Below are 25869 nucleotides of genomic sequence, written 5' to 3'. Positions count from 1 at the left end.
GTAAAATACGAGAGATACCTTTGGATATTGCAACGAAAAGGATTAAAACGTGTTTAAAATGGAACGTTTGATTTGCTTTTTGTTCAGAATGAAAATTTTATTGAAAAAACCCCGCAGAAAGAAAAAAGCTACACGCTTATGTGTATTCTCGATTTAAGAGCTGTTAACTCGGCTCTGATTTTGAATAGTGGAAGGTTTTATTCGAATAACGTATTTTTAATATGTTCCTATTTAAAGATCATAGGAGTACGTTTTTTAACGTTAACAGAACGCAATATTTTAACATAAAATAGCTGAAAGTAGAAGAAACACGTAAAGTCCGAAGATATAATTTAACTTATCTACGGATCAATCTTAAACGGAGACAGAATGTACGTATGTAGATATCTTTATTTGTAAAATCTAATTTAATTCATAAATTACGATCTCTTATCATCTGCGATCTACCATGCAATTTCGGGCATATGAAAGATGTGCGTAATTTCATATCTGCAACCAATTAAACGAGTTACAGCGAAGATAAATTACATGGGAAGACGAATAGGCGAAACTTTGATTATAAAACCTCGAAATAAAAGAGCGATTCGTGATAAATATTATTTCCAGAATTTCGATCAATTAGTTACCTTATTTACTTATTTATAACACATTTTTAACATATTTTAGGAAAATTAATTTCTACGAATCGCTTTACAAAACATACTGCGTACGATGAGACATTATTACTCTTTCGTCGTGTTACAGGAATTCTGTAGCAAAATATTTTTCGAACGACATGGTATTGTTACGGCTACGAACGTAATTAAGCGCTGTTGAATCGAACTTGTATCAACGAGATTCCCTCGAGTGATTTTCTAGCGTCGGTGAAATTTACACTCCGAGTAAGCAGCCGTTGAAAGAGATTACTTGGGAAACAGGATCAGAGAAACGAAACGCATCGAGAACGTCGCGGTTTCTCCTTACCCTCGGCCGAAACCGCGACAAACCGCGAAACACGGTTCTCCTTGTTCTTAATTTAGTTTCTGTTTATTCTACTTTTAGAAGAAGGAACCGAAAGCCGGACTTAACTTCGACGCCTTTGCTTCGAATCCAATCCGTTTCGTTTCGTTTCGTTCGAAGGATCCAATCCGTCTCGTGGCAAACTATCGGTTCGCAGCTTCCGCTGGAATCCCAGCGCGGCCAGTACTCTATCCACGTAGGTACTATTTTCTGGTGACCGATATAATTCCTTGGTTCCGTTCGTCGTATCGAAATCCCTTATTAATCTCAATAATTGCTGTCGTGGAAAACGACGATCATGTACTGGCCGCTTCTGATAAAGTTAAGCAAGAACTTAAGCCAGACGCGTTAACAATCAGTTAGCGTTTAGAACGTCGATAGAATGATCCTAGAAGAATTAATTTTATTAATTGTATCAATTTAGAATGGACAATATTGTATTTCTGCCTCGCGTTTAGTTCTGATAATAATTCGAAAAGCGTTTAGATATTAACATCGTGATATATCGCGAGAAAATATAAAACTTACGATTTTGAAAAGTTCCTGACTTTCCGAACTAGCTTCGTTATTCCAGACCTGTAAGAATTATTAGTTCTGGAAATCGGAAGTTTTTGGAGTTAGGGTTTTATTTATATTTATATGCTCGAAGAATTTTACTTGTTTGTTGCTTCAATATTTTTCGTAGGTATAATATGTCAAGCTTTTCATCGCTTAGGTATTATTTATTTGTATATTGTACACATTGTGTACAGTTTGTTATAAAATTGGCGATGTTATTATATAAAGTCCATAGCGAATGTCTGGATAAAGGCAACGAATAAAGCCGAAAATTAAAACATGTAAAAGTTATTTGTTACGAACAGGCTTTCATCTACGAAACATGCAGTTGTTAATTGAGTAGTATTTTTCAAAATAATTCATCGAATCGATACATATCTCTGTTAATAATAACAAATATCAATTTCAAAATCGCGTTTCAATGTATTTTGACAAAATACATACGGCCACGTGTATATTTCTTTTATAGCACATTTTATTGTAAATAATTCTCATAAAACCTGACAAACTGCGATACGCTGCGTTATTTTCATCTTATACATTATTTTACGCAACTGTTTAGTGTTTTTTTTTTTTTTAGCAAAATGGCGTAAAATCTTTCAAAGACAAAGAAACCTTGAAAAATCGTATATTAAAAAATTGTTATAATAATTCTGAAATAGGAAAGAGATATGTAATATTTCTCCAAATAAGTCGCATTGTACGAAATATTATTGAAATCAATGTAACATCGACACTGTGTCTCCTCACTTTGTCAAATTCGTTCGTTCTTTTTCTTTGTTCTTCCAACTTCACGTTATCTGTACGCGCGCAAGTCGTTTAAGTCAATTTTCCAGAAACTCCGAGCTGTCGCTAAAACCAGTTGAAGCTTGGCCGCAGAGTTTTTAGGGAAGATGAATTCCGGAAGATAGGATTGTTAAACGACCGCGGTGAGTAGACTCGTGGAAGGCACGTTTCTCCTTTATCTTTTTTATAGGTCAGTTATATTTCAGTGTCCGAACTATCGGAAAAGCGATCTTAGATATCGAGATCGCTGTTCGTGGATCGGTCTTCGGTCTCTGACTGTTCCATCTCTGACACGCTTCACCGTGTTTCTCTTTCAGCTTTCTATCGTTTCGTCATCGTGAAACCGCTCGACAGGGTAGTTTCCATACGGTTTCCATAAAATTACAACTCACAGCGCAGTGTCTCCAAATTTTTACGTTTTAATTCCATTTGATGTAGTTTTTCTTTTTATTATTATTATTGCAAAGCCTTCGGTTACCGAGAAACGTTGAAAAGATTTCGAATGTAATTGTTAAATGCTTGAACGACGGATTTTCGGCAGAATCCTAATTATAAATACGTCGGAAAAGTCAAGTTAAATCGCTGTATTTGCACATGTACACACACATACCAATTGCGGGTAAATACATGCAAAAATCACCTTCAATCGCGAATCCTTTTGCTCGATACTGGAACAATTATTGAAAAGTTTCCATGGAATGGAAGCAGGGATTTTTTCTTTTCCTTTTCTCTATACACGTGTTCTTAGAATCGACGGATAGCAACAAAGCAAATAGCAGAAAATGTTGTTGTTTGTCATTCGACACGAATAAATTTAGAGAGGAATTTCTTCTTTCTTTCTCTATATTTAATTTATTCGCTAAATTTTTCTCGTCGCTTTGTTCTTTCCACTGTGCATTTCGTTTAGCAACTAAATTCGATTTAAGACTGGAATGTACGTATCGAGCAACGTCAATTCTTTTATTATACGCTTGCGCTTTGTTCCTGTTTATCGTGCCATCTTTTCCGAACGTCTCTTTTCAAGTATTCGACCATCTGACTGACTTTAATTTTCACTTACATTAATTTATTACTACGATGTCAAAGTCAAAATGTTTGCGAAAATTATACATGCAATTCGCGCTACCAGCGTGCTTGTTTGCTCGTAAATATTATATTTGAATGGAAATACATGAAAAATTCAACAGCTCTGTTGGAACAATTTTAAGCAATAAACACGAGGTATATATTTACAATTAAAATGAATTATCATTCTCTACCGCCGAGTGCGTTTATAATTGTGTTTAATGCTCTTAATAAGAAACACTAATTTATTATTGTTAAGTTATTGTCCATAAATCCATCAAGGTGTAAATTACGTATGACTGTTATTAATACGATATGAACATTAATTCATAAAATATTTATAAAATATTAAATATGTCGCTACAAATGGCAGTAGTCTTGTTTTTCTTACTTGCTTAATATTTTAGATTTTTCACTTTTCAAATTATCGTTATCTAATTTATTTACGAATATTGTTTCTCAGTATCGTTCTTCGACAGAAATCTTTAGATTACCATTTGCAGCGTATTCGTCAAGTTCTTTCAATTTTGAACAGCATAAAAATTATAACTCTGTTCGAAGATCGCGTAAAAAATATATGATAGATCTATTTTTGTTGATTTCCTGACTCATCTTCTTTGGTGGCTACATCTTTGAAATAGAGACAATGTTCAAATCTTCTTTCGTAGAACACCAGTAATAACTACATACATATGATTATTCTAATATGCTTAAATTAAGAAACTATCTGTTAATCAACTATTAAGTACATTATCCTCTACTTTAGAGTGACGCCTCTGTGATATGGCGAATCTATATGATCTCGTTAATGTAGGGTGTCACCGTGAAATAATTTGGAGGATCGAGCTTCGCCTGTTAGTCCACGCGAGGCAGTCGAATAGGGTTAACGAAATTAAGATTTTCGATAGACTTAATGTGCGTTATTTCTTATTATTACAGACGTTGCGTGCATCGCTTCTTGGCATTAATAACAGCAAAGAATAAAAAAAGAACTCATTTGTTGATCATCGGTGGTTTACGTTTAGCGTCGTGTACCGTTCGCCATCGTTTAGTCGTTTTCAGGCAGTCGTTAAATGCAAGTCGCCTTGACGTCGCGTCGTAGCTTATAAGGAAGCCTTTTTTCTCGTTACTGCCATTATTAATTTCTTTCTCTTCATTTATCAACTCATTATTACGATTAAATCGAGTCCTTTCAAAATCCATCCGACTCCTACAATAATAAGATATCATATTTTTCTAAACATAATTGAAAGAAAGTAGAACCTCGGTGGAAAATTGCTCTACCTGCTGAATATTACAACGACTACCATACTTTGAATACTTAATATATTTTTGCATAATACGTGCGCGTATCTATGGTATATCTCTGCACCTTGAAATTTCCCATAAATACATGAAAATCCGCAGTCCGCTAATGACTCGTTCGCAAAGGAGGTGTCACGAACAACGAAGGCATGATGTATGGGGTCGGTAACCATGAAAAATGTTGGCGGATTTACGACATTAAGACCGGCTGCCATGTGTTCGTCAATGTACATATGTATGTCGTAAGGTTAATTATCGTGGGGCATCGCCCTACGCGTATTATTTATACATTCCACGCGATTCTCGCCGGTAATGTCTTTTGCTCTCGTTTTAACCAGCGAATTCCGTCTTTTGAACGATGCTTGCTTAGCGGTTGTTAAATCCTTCGAGTATTGTATGTTTCCTTTCGAAGCGAACCAACACGGGGGAAAGATATTTCGGATATTTCGCAGAAAGGAGTTGGGCATTTTGGATTTTAGAGACGCGTAGTATTGCCAGCAATAAATACGAAATTTTATTACCCAGTAGTAAATCTGTTATGTCGGAAAAGTGGAATTCTGCGAAGTTATGCGAAGACGAACGTGGAAAATGTACGGTGTCCTGGAAAAAACGCGTTAAATTTTATACAACGTGTATCGGTACGTGCATTACATATGTAGAACGTTGGAGATCAATTGAATTATTAGTTATTGAATATTTCATTTCGTTGCTATATAATTTTGTAATTATATGATGTTACTGCATGATAATTTATTATGCAAGATGGCCTGGTAATAAATTTGTAAGAATTTTTATCGAACTGTCCCTAGACGGGTAAAATGGTGGTGCTATCATGTAGTTTCGGCAACGAATAAAAAACAGTTTAAATCGCTTAAGAAAAGTACGATGGTGTAACAAAAGGAAAAATATTTGAATGGCAAATGGTGGAAGAAAGAGGCGATTGTAATTAGAATAGAAATTGTACAAGCAAATGCGTGGGCGTTGCCGTTGGACAAATATACAGCGAGATTTATCGTTAAAGACAAAAGATGGTAAATGACGAGAAAGCGTAAAAAGGAGAAACAAGAGAAACGAAAGCACGAATACCAATTTCAAAGACATTAACGTCCAGGATTAACGATGGAAATGTTGCTCTGTTGTTGCGATAAATTTACGAGCGACGCGAATTTAACGATGAAGTGTACATTGCGGATTCCTTCCTTTAGTCTATCCTTATGTTCATAAATATAAAGCATAGTTACATAGAGCAGTATTATGATAATTTAAGTGATGTTATTAACAGACCATACGATGGTTCAATCCAAACGTACTGTGTCGCGTTGTATTTTATTAAACGAAAGAAATTAAAATACCTCTGTTCGATGCTATTTTAAATATCAATAGAAATAACTAGCGCGATTAGCTAACTTACCTTTAATCCGTATATCGTAAATTTATCGCTCCTGTCTCCTTAAAATATTCCACGCGGTATATCACGTTCAAAGCATATGAAACTATGCGACAAACTTGGATACTTGCTGCTCGCGTGTATCCCGAAACACGCTAAGCTTTAGTTTAAACTGCATCCTCGATACCGAGATCCAATCGTGGCAATCGATCGAACAGAAGATCCGTTTACGGTTTACACGAAAAGTCGGTGTAGCTTAACAATGCCAGGAATCCACCGTAATCGTCATCTCTATCTAACCCTTAATCGAAAATCCTTTCTCACGAGCATTATTTATACATTCCGCAGAATCCTGCTGCCTTTATTAGCCCTTCCTCGGTAGCTCAGTTTCTCGCTTAAGCCGTTTATCGTTAAAACCGTGGCCTGGTCTTGGCGACCGATGGAAAGCACGAGATTGCCAACGGAGCGCGTCAGCCGTGACCCGATAAAACTGATTTCAGGTTGCCGCGCAAGAATCACGGTACCTCCGTCCTCTTCTCTTCCTCTTCCTTTCTTACGTTTTTCCTCTTCCTCCTCTTCTTCTTCTTTCGGTTTGTACGCTCCTTATCCGCAGCCATGATCCGTTCGTTTCTCCTGTTCTTTCTTGCCCGTGTGAACCAGCACGAAAAGGGGAGGCTCGGGACTCAATACGCGACTGATTGGTCCGCGCGATTGTCCGTGGCCTACGATTGTCTCCGGAGCACGAAGAAATCCAAGAAGAAGAACGTCAAAGAGAGCGTTCCTTTCAAAGGGAAGAAACAGAGCGCGAGGGGCGAAAAGAGGAGAATATGGTGGATGGGAGAGGGCTGGAAGGGGGAAGCACTTTCCTTACGTTTTATCCTCCCGAAGCCGGATTCATTGGTACGCTTCTGACGCCCGGATCTTGCCGCGTTTCACTCGGAGTCAACGTTCGGTAAAAACGCTGTCGATATCAATCGCGTGACTGGATGCATCGACGCGACGCGTGACCGAATCCGCCAGCTTCTTGAAATAATTACGCAGAGATCGTATTCTTTCGAGTTATCGATCATCGATGCGGTCTGCGAGGAATAGAACAGATCGCCCGAAGCTTTTCCCTCGAGTCGCGGGAAAATTGGATTTTTGAACAATTTCGTAAAGACGATTGGCGATTGATCTCTGCTCTATCGGCCAAGTTGTTTGAAATTCTATCGTGATTGACTTGAATTTATTAAATCTTACATCGTCGCTATGTATATCGCAACGAAATATATATATCGATATTGATTCGTTAGTCGTACGATGAAAGTTTAGTTCGTTCGATAACGTTACGATGCGTTTTCGCGATGTTATTCGAAAATAATCTGCTCCAATAACTCTTACTTTGTCTTATGTATTTTTTCAAGTCCGTTATTTCTATTAATTTTATTTGAACGACTCGTATACCTATAGAGAAGTGTGGTTGTAATATTTTCTGCTAAAACGGTTACAATCTACGTCTATCTAATTGTACTAAATTGCAATCTACTCCAACTACAATCACGAGAAATATTTACTATACCAAATGATTCAAGAATTTACAATCTTGTGGCTGGATTCCGCACATCGGTAAACTGAAATTGCTTTATTAAACGGCAGTATTACGATACATACGTATTACAACATACGAGTATTACGATATCATAAAGCGCGATTCTTAAGCGGTTACACACCGCATTTGCTCAGTTTCTGCTAAAACCTCTTAATCCTTTACCTTTGCCGTTTACTAACTTTCCAGAATTCCAAGATAATTTTCGCAAAGGAATACTCATCCTCTTGCTTCGCGTTTCTCAGCACGATACTATAAAATATACGTAGCGTGAATCAACATTTATAATATATCCTACGTATCTCTACAAACATCATTTTCTCTTCTTCGCTCAATATACATACGTACTATCGTCTTATGGAGTATTAGTCGATATTTAGTAGATACTTGTATAGTAATTGCCTGTCGTATTCGTGCGTGTTAATCTCGTATCGACGAACTGACGCTGTACTATTATTATCATTTATTTCATTATATTTCTTTATAAACCATTGGATTATTATACTTTCGATATCAAACGTTTACTTCACTGTCTAATGGTTGATTCTCGGTTATTTTCGATTCATCGCGCCTATCGTCGACGACTACGATTCCTTGCAAATTGTAAGATACCTTACAGAAGTTCTCTTTTTTTACATCTTTCTCGAAAAATGTAAAATTACGAAAAGTACAATTACATAGAGTTAGAATTACAGAACAAATAGCGTAAAGTAACGATTACGAAACAAAAAAAAAAAAAAATGGTTGCTTAACGAATATAACAAAGATTAAACGTAACGAGAGACAAAAATAAAGTAAAAGCGCGATATAAAGGAAATGGTTGATTGGAAGGAAGGAGGAATCCCTTTCTCCTTTTTATCCCTTGGATCCGGATTCATTCTGGAGGTCAGCCGCCTGGCCATCGACTTGCTATTTCCTATAACGTTCTGACTTTTATACGTTTCCTGGCTTCGAACGTTCGCGAAGAAACATTGCCGGCATCAATCGTGATGAACGAGCGTGATTCTCGTCGATGAAACGGCTGGTCAAACTACAGGGACCGCGAGATCTTCGAAACAATGATCTACCGTGTGCTTCTACGTCACGGTGGCCTCTATGAAAGCGAAACGTTCACTCTGAAAAGAGAATCGAACCGAGGAAATTCCTTTCGCGTTGCCTATCCGGCTGCCTTTGTCGTAAACGTATTTCTTATTTTTCATCGAATTTTTGTTGGGTTTGTGTAATGAATTGGTCGAAAAAACCAGTTCTCGTTGGCGCAGAAATATAGGAAAAATAATTTTATATTTCGGTAGCTTTTGAAATATCAGAGATGCGTTTATTTTTATATTTTAACGTACAATCGTGCAAATATACAAATTTTTTTAGCGAAATGTAATTAATATTCGTAATTTTAATACATTGTGACTTTTATAAAAATTTCTTTGTATCGTTCGAGATTTTACAATTATATCGATTATTGAAAATACAAGGAAAATGTGAAAAACTAGAACCATTCAAATATCGTAAATTTAATTGATTCAACAAGCTGCTCTGAATATTCAAATAAAATCGATTAAAAGGGATTATTTTCATCATTATGCGCTCATCGTTTTCTACTTTAAAGACACCGCATAAAAGTAGCTTCTTCCTTGTTAGCGAGCATGTTATTTTCTACACGTATCCTATACTTTTGTTTCCAGAACTACTCTCTTATCTTCACAAATAACTTCCTTATCCCAAGTTATATCGCAAACCCGCTCCACTCTTTGTTTCGCATTTATTCCTTATTTTTATCGTTGTCCTATCAGATTTCTTTCTCTTTCTCGTATAATTCCTATATTTTATCACTATCCTTCTTCTTGTTATCTCCGTTGCTTCTCCTCGTTTCGTACAAATATTTTTGACTCTCGAGGTGTTTTCATTTTTCTTTTATTCGTCTCATATTTCTCCCTTCCATTGCTGTTTCCTCTTCCTTTCGTCATATTTCTTTCTTTGCCTCTTCCTATTTTCTTTTATTTTATCTATTACAATATTTTTCTAGCTGTTTTTGTATCGTATTTTTCCTCCCTTTACTTCCTCGTCTCTTATTTCTTGCTTATTCTTGCTCGCCCTTTTTTTATAGTATTCCTATATTATCTTTCTATCTCTGTTTATTCTCCCTTATGCTTTCCCCTACCTCCCCTTTTTTCTATCCTTCGTCCTGTCCCTTTACCTTAGTCGCCACCGGTTCTTAAAATTCTCTTTTCTTCGTCACACAGCCTCTTTGTATCGGTACACTGCACCGATTTCACGTGGCAATTCGATTCCTTCGTTCTCGGGTTTCAAGTTCCATTAAAATTCTTCTATTAAGAAGAATCCATGTTCGTGCACGCGTATTACGCGTAGTTGAAAAGATACGTATCGGTGTACAACTATGAAACGACTCTACTAAAAAAAAAAAAAAATCGATCACTTTTGCCGGATTTATTTAAAAAAAGAGAAAACTAATTAGAGACTTTAAAATAAATAATAATAGATTAAATAAACATTTCATTTCAGATTAAATTATACTTTCTATCGATTCGCTTAAGTTTATCGCCTGAATACATTTCACATATCTCTCGTTATCTTCTACTTTATCCACAAATGTAGTAACAATGTTTGCCGGAAGCAAAGATTCGAGAATGCAACATTCCGTCGTTATAGACGGTCAAGACGAAACATTTCCTATCTCCGCGTCTCTATGCTCTCTTTTTCTGTCCCTCGACTCTTTTCCCTTCTGCATTTTCCATTTACCACACTGTCTCCGTCGTTTGTTATCCAGACCTATGAACAAGCGCATATTCCAGTAGTATACTGGAGCATCGGTGCGCCTTACGATGCGATACGATGCGAGGAACGTATGCACGGCCAAACATGGTTTCATGTATCGTAAGTAGTATGGCTATTGTATTAGGCAAACGAGCGCGAATACGTGCAATGTGTAATGTCTCGGAATAAGGGGACCGTACGGTTCAAATTGACAATTTGAGCCCCTTATATCATCTTTCATGGCTTTAGCTAGATGGTTTATCGTCGACAAACGCGATACTGTTATTCACTTAGGCATAATTTCACTGGAACCGGAGCAAGTAGAGTTCTGGCAATAGCCTATTCGAGTACATCGATATGAAATAAATTAATAGAGGAATCAACGCAACGGGGGAATTCTGTTGTTTACCAGAAATGCTTAATCGTTTAATTGGACATGTTGTCCGATAATTTTGTTTATTAACGAGTGACCCACAGTAAAAGTTAGGAGATTGACATATTTGCATGAAAATCTAATATACAGATGGATAGAGCTTGTATGTTATAAATAGATTACGCAAAATTACCAGATTAGCTATATTAATAATTCACTTTCTATTTTAACTAGTATATTTATGTAAAAAGTGTCAAAAGACGAATATGTGAGATATATTTGCAATCGGATTGCGAAGCACGTACCATGAAGATTATGCAACGATGTTTGAAAAATAATTTTCATAATTATACAATATATAAACATTGCACGTGCGAAAAGTACGTGGTAGTTTAAAATTGAAATGCGCGTTCAACGTAACAAATTACACACTGTGAAAATTTTATTGACGTATCCAGAAAACTAACTGTAGAAACGTTTTAATAGAAACTTACGTTCTTGTCAATTCTTTTCACGACTCTCTTAGATGCACACGAACGTTTCGTATCGATTTATAGCAAGAAAATTAACCAGGAGGTGCGACGGAGTGTTTAGTTTATGGCAATCGATATTTTTGAAACGTAACAAGAAGATGACCAAAATATTCAGCCGTTCAAATCAAACAAAAATACAGTGCTGGTATCACAGTCTGAAAGAATATTGTTTCTAGGAAAAGAACTACAAAAACTGTACTTGTTATCCACCGAATTAACCTCGAGTAATTAGTTCACGAGGGATACTGATCGAAAGCACAACGAACGGTCAACGACACTAAGGCTTGTACTTCTCCGAACGACGAGAAGCTTCCGAATCGTCTGCGATTGCTGCGACGCGACGCACGAATGATCAGGACGAATAGTTAACGATACGCTATCCCGTAAACGCTTGTCGATGCTGCTTGCGATTGAAAGAACCGCGCGAGACTGTTCATCGATGATCAACGTTAATTAAAACGATACTTCACGAATGCTTGGACATATCGCTTACAGTGGAAGAACTCGCACAGGGCTGTCGACTGATCGATTCGACCGATGGAACGAGTTCGTCTTCACGGAAGTTGGTAGATGTTGACGACTCGGGAAATGCAGATGGAAAGACCGTGAACCGATCGATTCGACCGATGGAACGATTCTTTCTCTCCACGAATGCTTGTAGATGTCGACGAGTCGGGAATTGCAGCTGGGACTGCTCTCCGAATGCTGAGAGATTGAAACGGTTCTTTGCTCCACGTTTGGTGGAGGAGGTGTTCGTCGTTGCAAGGGAGTTACACGAGACTGTGCTTTCCCGACGCTGACGGAACAAACTATTCTTACTCCGCGTCTGGTGGAGAAGATGTTAATGAATCGAGGTTACGGTCGAGACTGTAGTAAAATCGTTTCGAATATTTCAACGATATCGATTCTACGTTCACGAAACAAAAGTGTCGCAAGTATGCACGCTGATCGGTTTTCGCTAAACGCTGAAGCGTCGCTCACCGCGCTTCCTCGTGCTCGAAGCGCGCGAAGGTAAGGGACGCGGCAATTCCTCCGGGTGTCCCTCGATCAGTCGGACTGTTACTATTGAGATATGTATAATTTTATGTGCTATAACGAAAACAAAGGAATGTAAACCGTTCAGTTAACGGTCTAGCATGATAGAAGGTGAGACGCGTGCAAGCGCGTATCGATGAATATCTCTGGAATCGTTTATCAAATAAACATATAACTATTCTAATATAAATGCCAAGTGTAAATTTAGTGTTCCTATACTATTATTTCGGCAATTAAGATCCAAAATTCTCAACAGTTACAATCTGCTAAATCAGCCTTCAGAAATAACCGTGTTTTTAACAGTTACTGCGACTACGATGGACGTGGGAAGTTAAAAGCATGTACTGGTACGAATATCGAAGAGAATTGTCGTTCAAGCTGCTAAAGTCCCGTTCTGCGAGATAATATCTTGGCCGCAAAAGCGAGCGTCGTAAATCAGCCACGAAAATCCTCGCGTTTTTGTTCCTCCGGATGGAACAATATCTTTGCCTTATGAACTTGACGCGACAGAAATAAAATAATAGCTTGGCAATTGAATGCTATTTCTCAAATTTATCAATGCATATATTATCGCTATTATCTTCTCTATCGGAAAAATATATCCTATTCTTGTCATCGTTAGCAACAAACAAGCCATCGTGAATATTTCTTCACAAGCTTCGAGTATTTAGACGTTGTTTGCTCGTCATTTACTCATAACTCCTACCTCACTGTGCATTGTATACTATTCTGCCGCCTTTTGGTCACGCGTTGTTTGTCCAGGAACAACCCTGCGCGTTCATCCCTTATCTCCACCCCTTCGATTTCGGTTGTGGACATTACTACGGTAAACTCAATCGCAAACGTATCCAGGGATAATGTATAGGAATGTTTACAAGGAGCAGGACGATCGCCTTCCGTTTACGCCTCATTTGTCTATCCTATTAGACTGATATAAAGCCCTTTGTTTCTTCATCGACGAGTGCCTTGTGCAACTACAAAGGTTCCCTAACTTGGATCGTTTGTATCGAGGCTAACGAAAGTAGGCTATCTTCGAACATGAATTTCATATTTGACAACGTTGATTTCTTTCACTTCAATTATTCGACGAATAAATTGCGAAATGTAAGGTATAGCACTTTTTATGCAGTTTTATATATAGTTATGAAACTTGAATATAACATAATTCTCTGTATAATTTTTGTATTCAGTGAATAAATTGTAAAACTTAAATTTAAACGGAGAACATGGTATCAGATCGCTATAACAAGCACATGTAATAATAATTTTAATGTCTTTGCGTCGTTACCGTCATTTAATTACGATAGTTTAATACACAATATTAAAATTTCTGCCAGTGTGACTGACGATAAATTTCCCAATATTGAAGTACATAGCGCGTTATAGTTCCTTATAGCAGCCGCTACGCTATTCGTGTGCAAAGAATTCCAATTATCTCGGGAGAAATCGTTTCCACGTTATTTACTTGAAATTAATTAAATGTAACATCTTAAAATTTGAAGTCGTAATTAATTTCGTCTCGTGTATTATTACCATAGATCGCAGTTATTAAAAATTACGTTGCCCTAAATTTTCGCACTATGGGTGAATAAGATATTAAATTAATAAAGTGCAGCAGTCACCGTATTAAATATTACTATGTGCTGAGTGTTATAACGCAATATACCGAAGATTCTGTTGACCCAGGTTTATACCACGATAAAAAAAAATTGCCATTTTTCAGAAATAAGATTTTAGCGTTACGACTATCCGCGTATCAACAGTCGGACTTCCATCAGAACATACAGTGAGAGGTACACGAGTTATTTAATGGATTCGCAATACCATGTATTTTTAACTTCTTAGCAGCACTTTTCCTTGGTTCGATAACCGAGACCCTGTCGTAAATCTCGAAATTTCGAAACGGTCATGCGACGATCAATTTAACGGTTCTCGCGACTTAACTCCCTCTCGAATAGTTTACAAGGGCTGTACGTTCCAGCATCTCGACGCACACCCTCGTATAGCGCTGGGCCTCGGCAGCCCTTTCAAAGGCGCAACGTACAATGGGAGGGAGGATACGAGGCACTAAAAATGCTTAAACGGCGTATTTTCAGCAGTATACCAGTTACATGTACGCCGAGAAAGTTAAGTTACGTCTCTGCTTCACTATAAATCGCTTCATATGTCGTGAAACTGTTTTGCATCGTGACGATATCGCTATCTCTGCGCACATACATGCACATACGCATAACACTTATGCGTAAATAGGTTGAAAAATTGGACGGAATAAATCGCGATCAATTTATCTGCTTCTTCGATCGCGCGTCGCGGGAGCGAACACGATTGGTTACACCCTTTCACCGAACGTGACCCCTTTCCTTCGATTCTACGCTATGTCGTCCAAATTTGCCAACTGTCTGCAGTCTGCTACATCGTTTCTAAGCATAAAGAAATTCCTTTGGAAAACGATCAAGAAATTCCGAGAAACGATCGAATTTTATTCCAATCGTTCCAAGCATAATCGAGCCCAGATAACTTGATTCAAGATACGATCGAAAAATTTGTATAAACTGGACGGTCAACGGTACCAAGAGCGAAGCAGATCGATAAAAATTTTGCAGTACAAAGTACGAGCAGCACAATGGTTCGTCGTATTTTCCTCCCATCAACGTTTTACGTTTGTTTTTTCGAGGACTATACTTTCCGAGGACTGAGAAGCGCAGAGGTCAGAAGTGGAGGAAGGTAAAATTGCCGAGACGGTAAGAGGGTAATACGAAATTGTGTACGGCGATACTCTATAAAGGCGAGCGGTAAGTCTTTGGATCGAAAGTTGGAAACGGTGTATGCAGGCCGCGTATAATGGCGGCGTGTAACGCGAGAGAGAACTGGCGCGCTTGATGCGGCGTAAAATCCAATTGCGACGGGTGAAGCTCTACGCCAGCATCGAGAAAAATGTGTCATACGTCGAAATGGTCCGGTCTATTTTCCTCTCCCACTCCTTGTTTCCCGCTTTTTACAATCCTCCTTTGTAACCTAAAAGCCTTAAAGTTTATTCGTTCGTTTTTCGTCACGGAAGGATCTCGGCTGTCGCGGTTATTCGCTCGCTCACTTCGCCGCACCGGTTTCTACTTTCGAGCGTCGACCGCTTTTACGCTTTCACGATGGAAATCACCCTGAAATTTCTCCGCGATTCGAAATGCCCATTCCTCTGTCTTATCGTTATTTGACTCTTCTTTCGAATCAACGATCGGCTGAAATGTTTTTTGATGGATGGTGCGCGAGCTGTACGAGACAAATGGCTGACAAATTGCTCGAGTTTCCCGAATGGATGATAAATATACCTATGTAAATTTGTATAGCGCGTGTTTTCCTACATCGTGGGTATGTTTTCGAAGAGGTGTAAGTTGGAAGGAACTTGGACAATCTTTTACATCAGGGCACAGCTCGCTGAGTTTGATTACCTCGAAATATGTCAAGATCCTCGTTCTCAGCAAGTTTTCCCTGAATACGTACGTACGTCGCTTGGCTGTAGTTTCCGAAATATTCTCAAAGAAATTGCCCATTCTGATGAAAGTTGTGGACGATATATAGTTTTTGAAAAAGTATTTAACCTGTATTTTTTACATCTATGTAAGATTAAGTTCTTTCATTGTTATTTTACCTCTAGTAATACGTGTATTTAACTCAAACGCAGTTCCACTCTCAATGAGACACATTCGTAAGACGTTAGTAAGAATGTAGCCGTTCTTTCAACTAGAATTTTCGTTCGTATTTCCAAACGCAATCCATTTATATAACGTAGATTACGTAGAAAATAGCGAGCGTATTCCTTCGCAGGGAAATTTAACCGGTAAAGTTCTTCGAACATTTTGCTTTTCTTACGTGAAATTCCTGCCTGTAATAAAGGCCGATATAAGCCGTACAAGTATCTCTCAGAACGAAAATTCTTACTACGTTGAATGAGACTGCTTTGTTCCATTCTACAAGATTGATACAAAGTGCATAGTTGCAAGTCACAATTAGCGATTCCGTAAAGGTCTCATAGTTGGATCACTTAGATTATAATATTCGTCGGTTTTATTAAATTTTGCTGTTTACGTTTATCGAGTATAGTTTCGTCAATTATATTTCGATTTAGCGTATTCTTGACTGTCTTTTTAAAACGGTTTATCGAAACGGGTGGTTTACTCCGTGAAACGACCTAGCGACTAATTTCTTCCGTTTGCGCCAAGTCCATTGTTTCTTCTGCTTCTGCAAATAAAATTCTCAATTATATCAACGCTTTAGGCTTCGATCCACCTTTGTTCTTTTCTCGCGTAGCTGCGTTGACGCGTGATAATCGTCGACCAGAACGCGTGTTTGCCGAGTCGACGTTGTTTTCCTGGGTGTCGTTGGGGACTATTGGGAAAGGATTGTTACCGTGTTTGCAGGAACGGCGCTGTTTACACGAGCGTTTCTCCTCGGAACGAGCATCGCGTCGCGTCATCGCGCGTTTAAATGGGCGGACGATAACAGTCGCAAGAACGCGTGCGTCCCTTGCAGTTGACGAGAATTCCGTTGGAAACGCGGACGTGTTTACGGGATTCTCACGAATTTGCGATAGCCTGGCAACTGCTCGTTATCGGACCAGTGCGGCAAGTTGTTCTTGTTCTTGGGACGTGATTCGATACTGTGTGCTTCTCGTGACTTGTTTTCGTGCGAATGGCTTCGCGCACTGTGCGATAGGATATTCACGAAATTCTACAGCTAACTATTATACGTAAAATGTGAACGTGATGTCGGCCGTTTGAAAAGGAATTCTTTTAAATGTAATATTTCAATGTTGTAGAAAATTTGATACGCTGTCATGTATATATGCATAAAGGGAGTATGTATGCATAGAGATTGTTTACATTATTCATGACGTAATCGTTTGACAACGTTCATACTGAACTCATCTCTTTAATAGATAAGATATTCGTTTACTTGTTAATGATTGTAAAATGAAATTAAAAAATTATTCGATATTGTGAAATGTACTTTTATTAACAAACACACAAACTACAAAATGGTATTTGATGAAACTATGTTTATAATAACAGTAAGATTCGGAAAAGCTTCCCACGTCTGTATTTTATGTCCCAGGACACAGGTTTTTCAATGTTCGCTAGTATGAAAAATTCCAATCCAAATATCGATTCGTTAATTTTCATCTTGAAGTGAAATAGTTGGAATCAAATTGTTTCTCCAAGCGTGAATTTAATAATTCATAAAAAGATATATGTCTTCGTGCTCTCTCAGAATGCTGCCTTTTAAATGTCTTATTATTTTGTCTATGATAAATGTATCATGTATTCGAAGATTCCATCTCGTATCTTCGTAGAATTATATTCAAACGACGAAAACTAGGCGGGAACGTTGCAGTCTGATTTCATCTGTCCAAAATGAATTCTCAGAGAAAAAATTTCTCGTTCGTATAAATTTAAATGCGTCCTACATACGTGCAGGCTTTAACCAGAATCGGAATTTTTTAATCTGACAGATTCCATATACGTATGATATTATTTAAAAATTATACGTAGAATTTTTTATTATAATTGCAATAAAATTATACATAGAACATTATTTCAAATAAACAATTTCTTTTCCAACTAGATACAGCGAGAAGGAATCATATGACGTAAGAGCACATCTATTATTTTTCTTCTTGACGCAATTGGCTTAAAAGTTAAGTGCGCGGCGCGTATGTACTATGTTCGTCTATTTGGTACATTTTCAAGATCGATCATTTCGCAAGCAAATCTTCGATTTATTTTTCTCTTCAAAACCTCTCGGAATACTTTGCTCGACGATACGTGTTGGCGTTGTCTGTGATAGCGCGTCGTCGTCAGACACCACGGAAAGAGAAATCATCGTCCTCTATTAACGTCGCGTCGCATTTCGTTTCTTAATAAGCATTATCGTCGATAACCGAGCACGTAATTCCGTCCGAAGTTTTCGCGGAATCCGATCAGGCCGATTTGCATTTCCATCGAATAAGATCACAGACCCGTCGGAGCATCTGCGCAGCGTGGTGTTTCGCGACGGATTACGTCTGTTGAAATCCGCGCGTATGGACTTGTACATAGAAGGAAGCGGCTAATACGATGCATTACCGACCCGCGACACGAGGTCGCGTTTGCTTTGAATAATTATCCGAGAATCGGTGTGTAGTCAGATACGTGATGTGCTCTGAGAGCGGATCTATCCAACTGCCTCAAGTAAACGTTGATATCCGCCGAAATACGCATGTCGAATCTGTAAACGTTCGGTCCGACTGTTGTTTGCGCGTAGGCACCTCTCGCACCGATAACCGATGGCCGAGCCTTCCATGTGCCGCATTTATCCGGTTTGCCCGAACGATGCAAGTTGCTTGCACCGGTTACGCTTTTGTATAGCGTATCGTTGGTAGAAGGATGGATAGAGAGATATGGCAAAATTAGAAAAACGTGCAACGATATGGAAAGGTACACTTTCAGAGATGCTTCTAAACTTTTTACGAGACGTTAAAGAGTAAGAGCGAGACGAAGCTGATACGTGGAAGAAGACGCGAGGGAAATAATACCAGGAAAAGTAGCTGACGAGGAACTTTGTTTATTCGTTTCCGAGGAACTGTAGCCTAACGACCAAATTGTAATCGGTTTAAGAAACCCGATGAAACGTATTACAATTGTAATTATAGTTTTTTAAATAACGTACGATGTACTGTAAAACTCCCGTTAATATCGTTACGCAATCTCTGTGAATTTGAACACTCGATGCTTATTACATCGGTTTATCATAAATTACGAGAAACAGATGGAAACGTGATTAGCGAATCGCTGGGAAACTCCGACTTGATCGGTCCTCCTAGGACTTTGAACATCCCGATCACTGTGATAGCCGAGGGATTAAGACGATGTTACGGGTCAATGGAGAGATCAGTTCCCCTACTCGCGGATTGCTCGTATAGCGCGTCGTGAGTTTACGACATGGAAGACCGAGACTATAGGTTTCGGTAGTTCGTGTGACCTGAGAGAATGCAGACTTCCTGTTTGCATCGAGTGATTTCATTATCGTCGCACGATCACGCAATAACATAGCTCGAAGTATTGGTTCGCGTCAGTGAATACTATCGATCGATCAGGGAGCTTCTGCAATGAAACTTTTCGAAACGAAGAGCACGGAACGTAAAGGTCTAAATCTACTCTGCTTGAATTTCTTGAATTATACGTATATATACACGCATCTATTTATATAATTTGTTGTATACGTATATTGCTCTAAAACGTTACACTTACTGTTAATTAAAGTACTTGCTAATTGTTTCCAAGCATCTGTGGCTTGGATTATCGATTTGTTTGTATTGGGCGAACGTATTACGAATTATTTAGCATTTGACGATGTTCCGTATTTGCGGAGACAATATTACGTCGGTAGCGTTGCTAACAGGTGTTTGTTTTGTTCGGACGAGGATTAGATTGGATCTAATAATTGGATATCTTGTGTTCTATGTTGCCTGCGGATGATATTATAGTTTGCTATGTTTGTTAAATAGTGATTCGACGGATAAATGTAACAAGCTATAATTCATAAATGTACGAGATAGCTCGCGATAAATAAACGCCTCTAGTAATTTAGCAGCGACGTGGTAACGTACCGTTTTAAAGGCTAATGTTCGTGAGCTTGTTAGAATAATTGCTAAATATTTGGATATTCCGAGGTAATACTATATGCACGTTTGAAAAATATTTAACGCGAGTATAACGAGCCAATAATAAAGGCAAATAAGACATTAGGCAACGCTTTAGTTACTGGGACAACGAGTACGAGGGCCTGTAACACCTCGATCGAAAAATTAGTTCTTGAAAGTCGCAGCGGTGATATGATTCAGATGTGTGCAGCAAACACACAGTTTTCGAGATATATATGTATTAAAAAAATATATATTTACGTACATACGTATATACATGCGCGCACGTATGGATTATATATGTATATACGACTTCACTTTCTTTTGAAACGTGTTAAATACTGGAAGCTAAATTCTTGCTTGCGCCAAAGCAGTCTCGTTGTTAGATATTTAGTGCCTCTGGCTGTGAAATACGTCGTGTAATATGTGCTCGATGAAGCATGACACTGAATTTTCTGTTAGAACGAACTTTTGAATAATTCTCTTTGGATACTAGGCGAAAGAGTGAGTGATGCATTGAAAAAAGTAATACGAACGAGTTTCGCATTTAAGATTCATAAGATGCAAATTATGGAAAATACATATACATAAATAAAGTACGGATGTCTCGACTATTTCCGACTATTTCCGACTATTTTCATGCTTATTCCAGACGCACAAATACCATGAGAAAATGATGTATTAGAATTAAGATCGCAAAATAATATCGAAATACAATTTTGATCCATTGTATAAAAACAGTTCGATGAATATAAATGTCTCTTTTACACAATCGTATTTTATATTCTGAATGTATATTTTTGCTAAATAGTTATTGTTGGTTTAAAAACTTTTGTTTCCATGCTTAACAATAAAATCGTAGCATTTCGCGATAGAATTTTTAAACAGATATATAGAATCGGCTACGTTTAAACGTTAATTCGGTAAAAGTATGGTTCTCCAATAATTTTCATATTCGTTTGATGCTTAATTAATACGTATAATGGATATATTTAAATTACGAGTTGAAATGCGTTTTGTGCTGTAATGGAAATACGTCGTGTCCTCTTAATCAATAGCTTAGTTGCCTGAATGTTCCATCCACATTTGGAACTCATTTTACTTTTATGCTTACATTATGATAATAATTCTGTAATCAAATTTTAGATTTCTCTACGCTTTTAAAATTCTTTCTCTAATCAATTAATACATCAAACGTAAAATACATCTGATCTCTTTCGTACGTTTTTCTTTTCGAGTTTCCTGTATTTATTAACGAAGCTTCATTCGTTGAATTCTGTTTTATCGTGAATTTCTATTAACAGCTATAACTCGAAGAAAACGAAGCTTGCTTTATTTAAAAAGGAGCTTCTACTATCATTAAAACAAAACCAAACGCGACACAATTTGGAGCATATTTGCTTGTTTAGTCACATTAACATATTTTCCTTCGTTTGTTATACATAAACGTGTAAATGTGATTTAGGTATATCTATAATTACAAGTCATTTCCTGTTTCTTAATTGTTCCACGAACCGAGAACTTGTCACGTTTCTAAAACATCATGACACGACAACATCGTCACACGGACGAGCCACGCTATTCGCCATGTCCGCGCTTAAAAGGGTTAAATGCTAACAACACCATCGACAGAATCGGAGATATTCACGGAATAGTTAGTTTATTAGCTGATACAAGTAATCAAAGTACGGAAATAATCTTAGGATTTTCTTTACGAATCTTAAGCTTAGTTTCTAACGTTCCAAGAGTTTAAAGCAATCGAACGCTCTCAGTTTCTTTATATCGCGAGGCTACGACAAACCCAAGAAACTGTGCCATTCTCACGGAAAGAGTTCGCTCGCACCTACAGCACTCGACATCTTCCATTTCCTTGGCTGTTTCTTGCTCGTCGAACGTTTCGTTCGATTCCGCGAGCCAGGAGCAACGAGGACGAAAAAACGATGGACATTCATGCAGTAAATCGATAGGGTCGCGCGTGATTAATCTCCGGGGCCAGCGAGGAAGGCCAATTTCCCGAGTAGACGTTGTATGTAAGGACGACGAGGGAAAGGATAACGAGGTTGGTGCGCGGACGGTCAAGAGGCGGGTGGTGGCCAGGTGGCGGGACGATTGATGAGGTGGCTATGAAAGCCAATAAAATCGCGACGCCGCGGCAGCTCCCAGGACCAGGGACATAAATCGGTAAGTAGACCGATTAATTGGTCCCGTCTCGGTTTGTACACCCGCTTACGGCCGCCGCTGATCGTACGTGTGCTTGTACGAACTTTTGTTGCCCCGACCCGCGCCTCGGTCCCGAGCTCCGGCCAATTTGCAGTAACTCGGCTCTCGGTCAGTGACTGACTAAAACTGGAAATTCGCGGTTGCGGTAAGAAAATATACGGGATTCAGGATCCTCGTTGTAGTAGCCTGAATCTCCAGATACGGCGCCGTTTACTACGTACAAGTTGAATTAGGAAGAAAATGTATGTAGCGGCGGGAGGCCGCGTTACACAACCAGATGCTGCGAGAAGATAGATTTCAACTGCGGGTATTTCTTCGAAGATGAAGCAGAACGTTTAGGGTAACTGGTGTGTTCCGTGATTAGAATATGGACGAATATACGTGTATAAAGTACGAAAGTACCAAAACCTTTTTCATTTTGATATTTTCAAAAGAAAGATTCGCAGACGTAAAGAAAGATTCAATTATCATCCGTGTTACATGTCACGAGAAATCGGAATCGCTTGCCTTCGTCTTCTACTCTCGTCCCAACGTTACAAGCGATAAATGACAAACACTAAATCATCTTTTGTGCCAAGCGAGAACAACATGAAGAAAGAAACCTCTTGAAATCCCTTGGTTCTCAGCTTAAAACACCCGAAGCACAAAACGAAAGAATTAAAGAACATCAAACAAAGAGGGTGGTTCAAATCCTGTACCGTGGCAAGAATAAGAGCGAGTCAGGCAGAACCGTAACAGCATCAAACGCGTGCTCATAACTGGGAAACGTCAAGACGTTGGTCCTAGTAAGAAACCCATTAGATATTCGGAATTAGATATTCAGAGGCGCTTCCACGCCTCCACGTTACGCTCGTTTTTTATGCGCAACTGAGTGTTCAGCAATAATGCTTCTTAGGATCAGGTGTAAATCTTTCTCAGTATCATCAATAATCATACAATACGACGGTATTGGGATTATGAAAGAGTGTCACGTGTTAGATGGATGATTTACCGAATATATATATATATATATATCGGAGATGAAAGGACATCGGAGCTTTTCTTTTGGGATGTATGGGAAGGTCCCCGATACTTTGGTCCAGACTTTTTATTATAACCATACTTAAATAATAAAACTGAGAAATAGTTGTTTATGATTTAATCCAATTATGTTTGCCCGAGATTTATGACAGTGGGCTTGGGCTCGAAGCGACATAACTGGTCGCTGAACGCAGCCACGGTCACGGGAGGGACGTGTACCTAACAGAGGTATGAAGTAATTAAATAGCTCTCCTTGAAAAACAAAGATTGATCCGAGGGATACAGAGAGGTACGGAGAGGAGTATACAAGGGCAGTTCCACTTGGACTGAGGTGCAGTCCGATAAGTTCGACTAGTAGACAACGTAGACAAGTACGTTGAGTGTCACCAGAATCTTGTATCAAATCGCATTCGTCATCCCGTTGACCGTGGATTCGTTATCGAACCTAAACTCATTACTAAACTCATCATTGTAATACTCACATTCGTATCAATAAATATCACCTATAATATACAACAACGATGGCCAACTCACATGAAGATTCATTACACCCCCCCCCCCCCCGAACTCTAATGACAACCCGGCATATATATATATGGTTCCTCTTAAGTGAAGTACGACATTTTTTTATTGCGATATATATTTCGGAATGGCGTGACTACGATGGCTGGTCTCTGTTTTACTATATTTGAAAGTTATGAATTGATAGCCAATAAGGTCAGGTTAGTAACTAACGAGGATAGGTAACGCAGGCATGCGGTAGGTGACGGCGTATAAGCAGCGGAAAGTTAGAAATGTAGCGTGATGCGAGAATGCGATTAAACACGGCACTTAATTAAGGTTATTTGATTTCTTGGTGGAAATAAAACGTGCCTCGGAGTATAATATCGTTGAACGTGAAGCTTGAATAATATATGTGGTAATTTTCAGTACCGATGCTGAATGTGTCGGCGGTGGCTGGCTTCAAAGCTCAAATACCTTGCGACATCGATCCAGCGAGTAGAAGCGAGGTGGTGAGCATGGTTTTTTGGTACAAAGACGAGAGGGACGGCGAGCCGATATACAGTCTAGATGCTCGCGGCAAATCGATAGCTCAGGCGAAGCTTTGGTCAGATTCATACGTATTCGACGAAAGGGCGACCATGAGGACGAACGTGGATCCCGCGAAATTGGAGATCGATCCCTTGGAGGCAACCGACGCGGGCGTGTACAGGTGCAGGGTGGATTACAAAAATAGCCCGACGAGAAATCAGAAGGTTAACCTCACGGTGATAGGTGAGTGTGTTCTATCTCTCTTTTTACAGTGTATTTCATGTCTCTCTCTCTCTCTCTCTCTCTCTCCCCCTCTGTTACTGTTTCCACTTGATGATCAATCGCGATTAATTGCTTTCATTCCGAAACTCGATGCTATCTCGACGTTGTCGCTTTTAATTTCGTACTTTTTAGTTTTCCAGCCCGCCTTTTGCTCGTTTTCGGTTATTTCATGAGATTTAGTTTTAACGCCTGGAATTGAAAATTCTGCAGATTAAAAGAGAAATGTCAGAGAATTTTATTAGCCGAACAGATCCGACTTTCTTCGTTGCGACAGCGACGATTGCCGATAGCTGGTCACCGCGACGTGAAAATCTTTGTCCAATCGCAAGTACAGAAGCTAGAGAGATGATTGATCAAAATTTGCTTAGCTTGTTTCATAGATGAGAATGTGTCGTTAAGCTTTCGTGTATACGTAATCGGTTTTCGCTTTCTATCTATTCAGAATTGTACATTAGAGCGAGCTACCGATCAAAGCGAGTTATTTTAACGAAAGGAAGTTTTCATATCTGTTGCTTTGTAACCGGTACGATCCAAGTCATCGTCGTTACAAGATAAATGGAAAGCTTATTTTTATATAACATCTTCTATAACAAATATACAGTCGTAAACATTCAGGATAGTACGTACAACGCATCGTCTTTATTCGATTGCAAGAATAAACATAATCGTGTTGTTGAAACTTATTATGTTACGAATATCTCGTTACTCTTAGACACCGACGCGATTTTCACTTAATTAATTGGACACGGTACAAGAGCTCGACAAATATTACATATTACGGCAGTTTCGTAGTGTCGTTGTTATACGGATAAAGAATTGTTCGTTTGTATACTTTTTTTTAAGTATCATGCGTCTTTGTTTCACGGAGTGTCATCTCCAGCAGTTTTATCATACGCGTATACAGCGTGTACTTAAGCGAAAGCCATTTTCCCGTAATTTAGCGCCGTTTCGTGGCGGCAGGATCATTTATGGCGTTTAATTACATTCATCTTGTTAATACCAGATATGGTAGATTTCACAGTTTCTGTTTCCTGAACAAGAGATGGCATCTAACGACGAAATGTAATAAACAAAGCAACGGAACGTTCGCTGTGAGATTAAGATACCTAGAAATTTTCCTCTCTTCTCTCTAATTGCTCTAAGGTTAATGTAACGTTGATCTATTTAAATCTGCTTAATGGACTACAGTTACTTTGTAACACGGATACTCGTACGATATTATAGATCAGTTCGTTGTACAAATTGTAG

General features: G+C 38.6%; 1 protein-coding gene across 3 annotated transcripts in view; it reads left to right on the top strand.

Moving 5' to 3' along the window:
• Positions 1-25869, top strand: part of LOC139991863 (neural cell adhesion molecule 1) — a 75450-nt gene that overhangs the window by 38297 nt on the left and 11284 nt on the right. For 2 of the 3 annotated variants that reach the window (XM_072012226.1, XM_072012225.1), the window contains one exon: positions 24238-24582. In XM_072012226.1, the coding sequence (XP_071868327.1) occupies positions 24238-24582 (345 nt within the window). Of the gene's footprint in view, positions 1-21693; positions 22249-24237; positions 24583-25869 lie in introns of those variants that run through there. The other variant, XM_072012232.1, reaches the window with a different exon arrangement.

This window comes from Bombus fervidus, chromosome 11 (assembly GCF_041682495.2).
Source record: "Bombus fervidus isolate BK054 chromosome 11, iyBomFerv1, whole genome shotgun sequence".
NCBI lineage: Eukaryota > Metazoa > Arthropoda > Insecta > Hymenoptera > Apidae > Bombus > Bombus fervidus.
The sequence above is the reverse complement of the archived record's forward strand: the minus strand, read 5'-3'. Positions and strand labels throughout refer to the sequence as shown.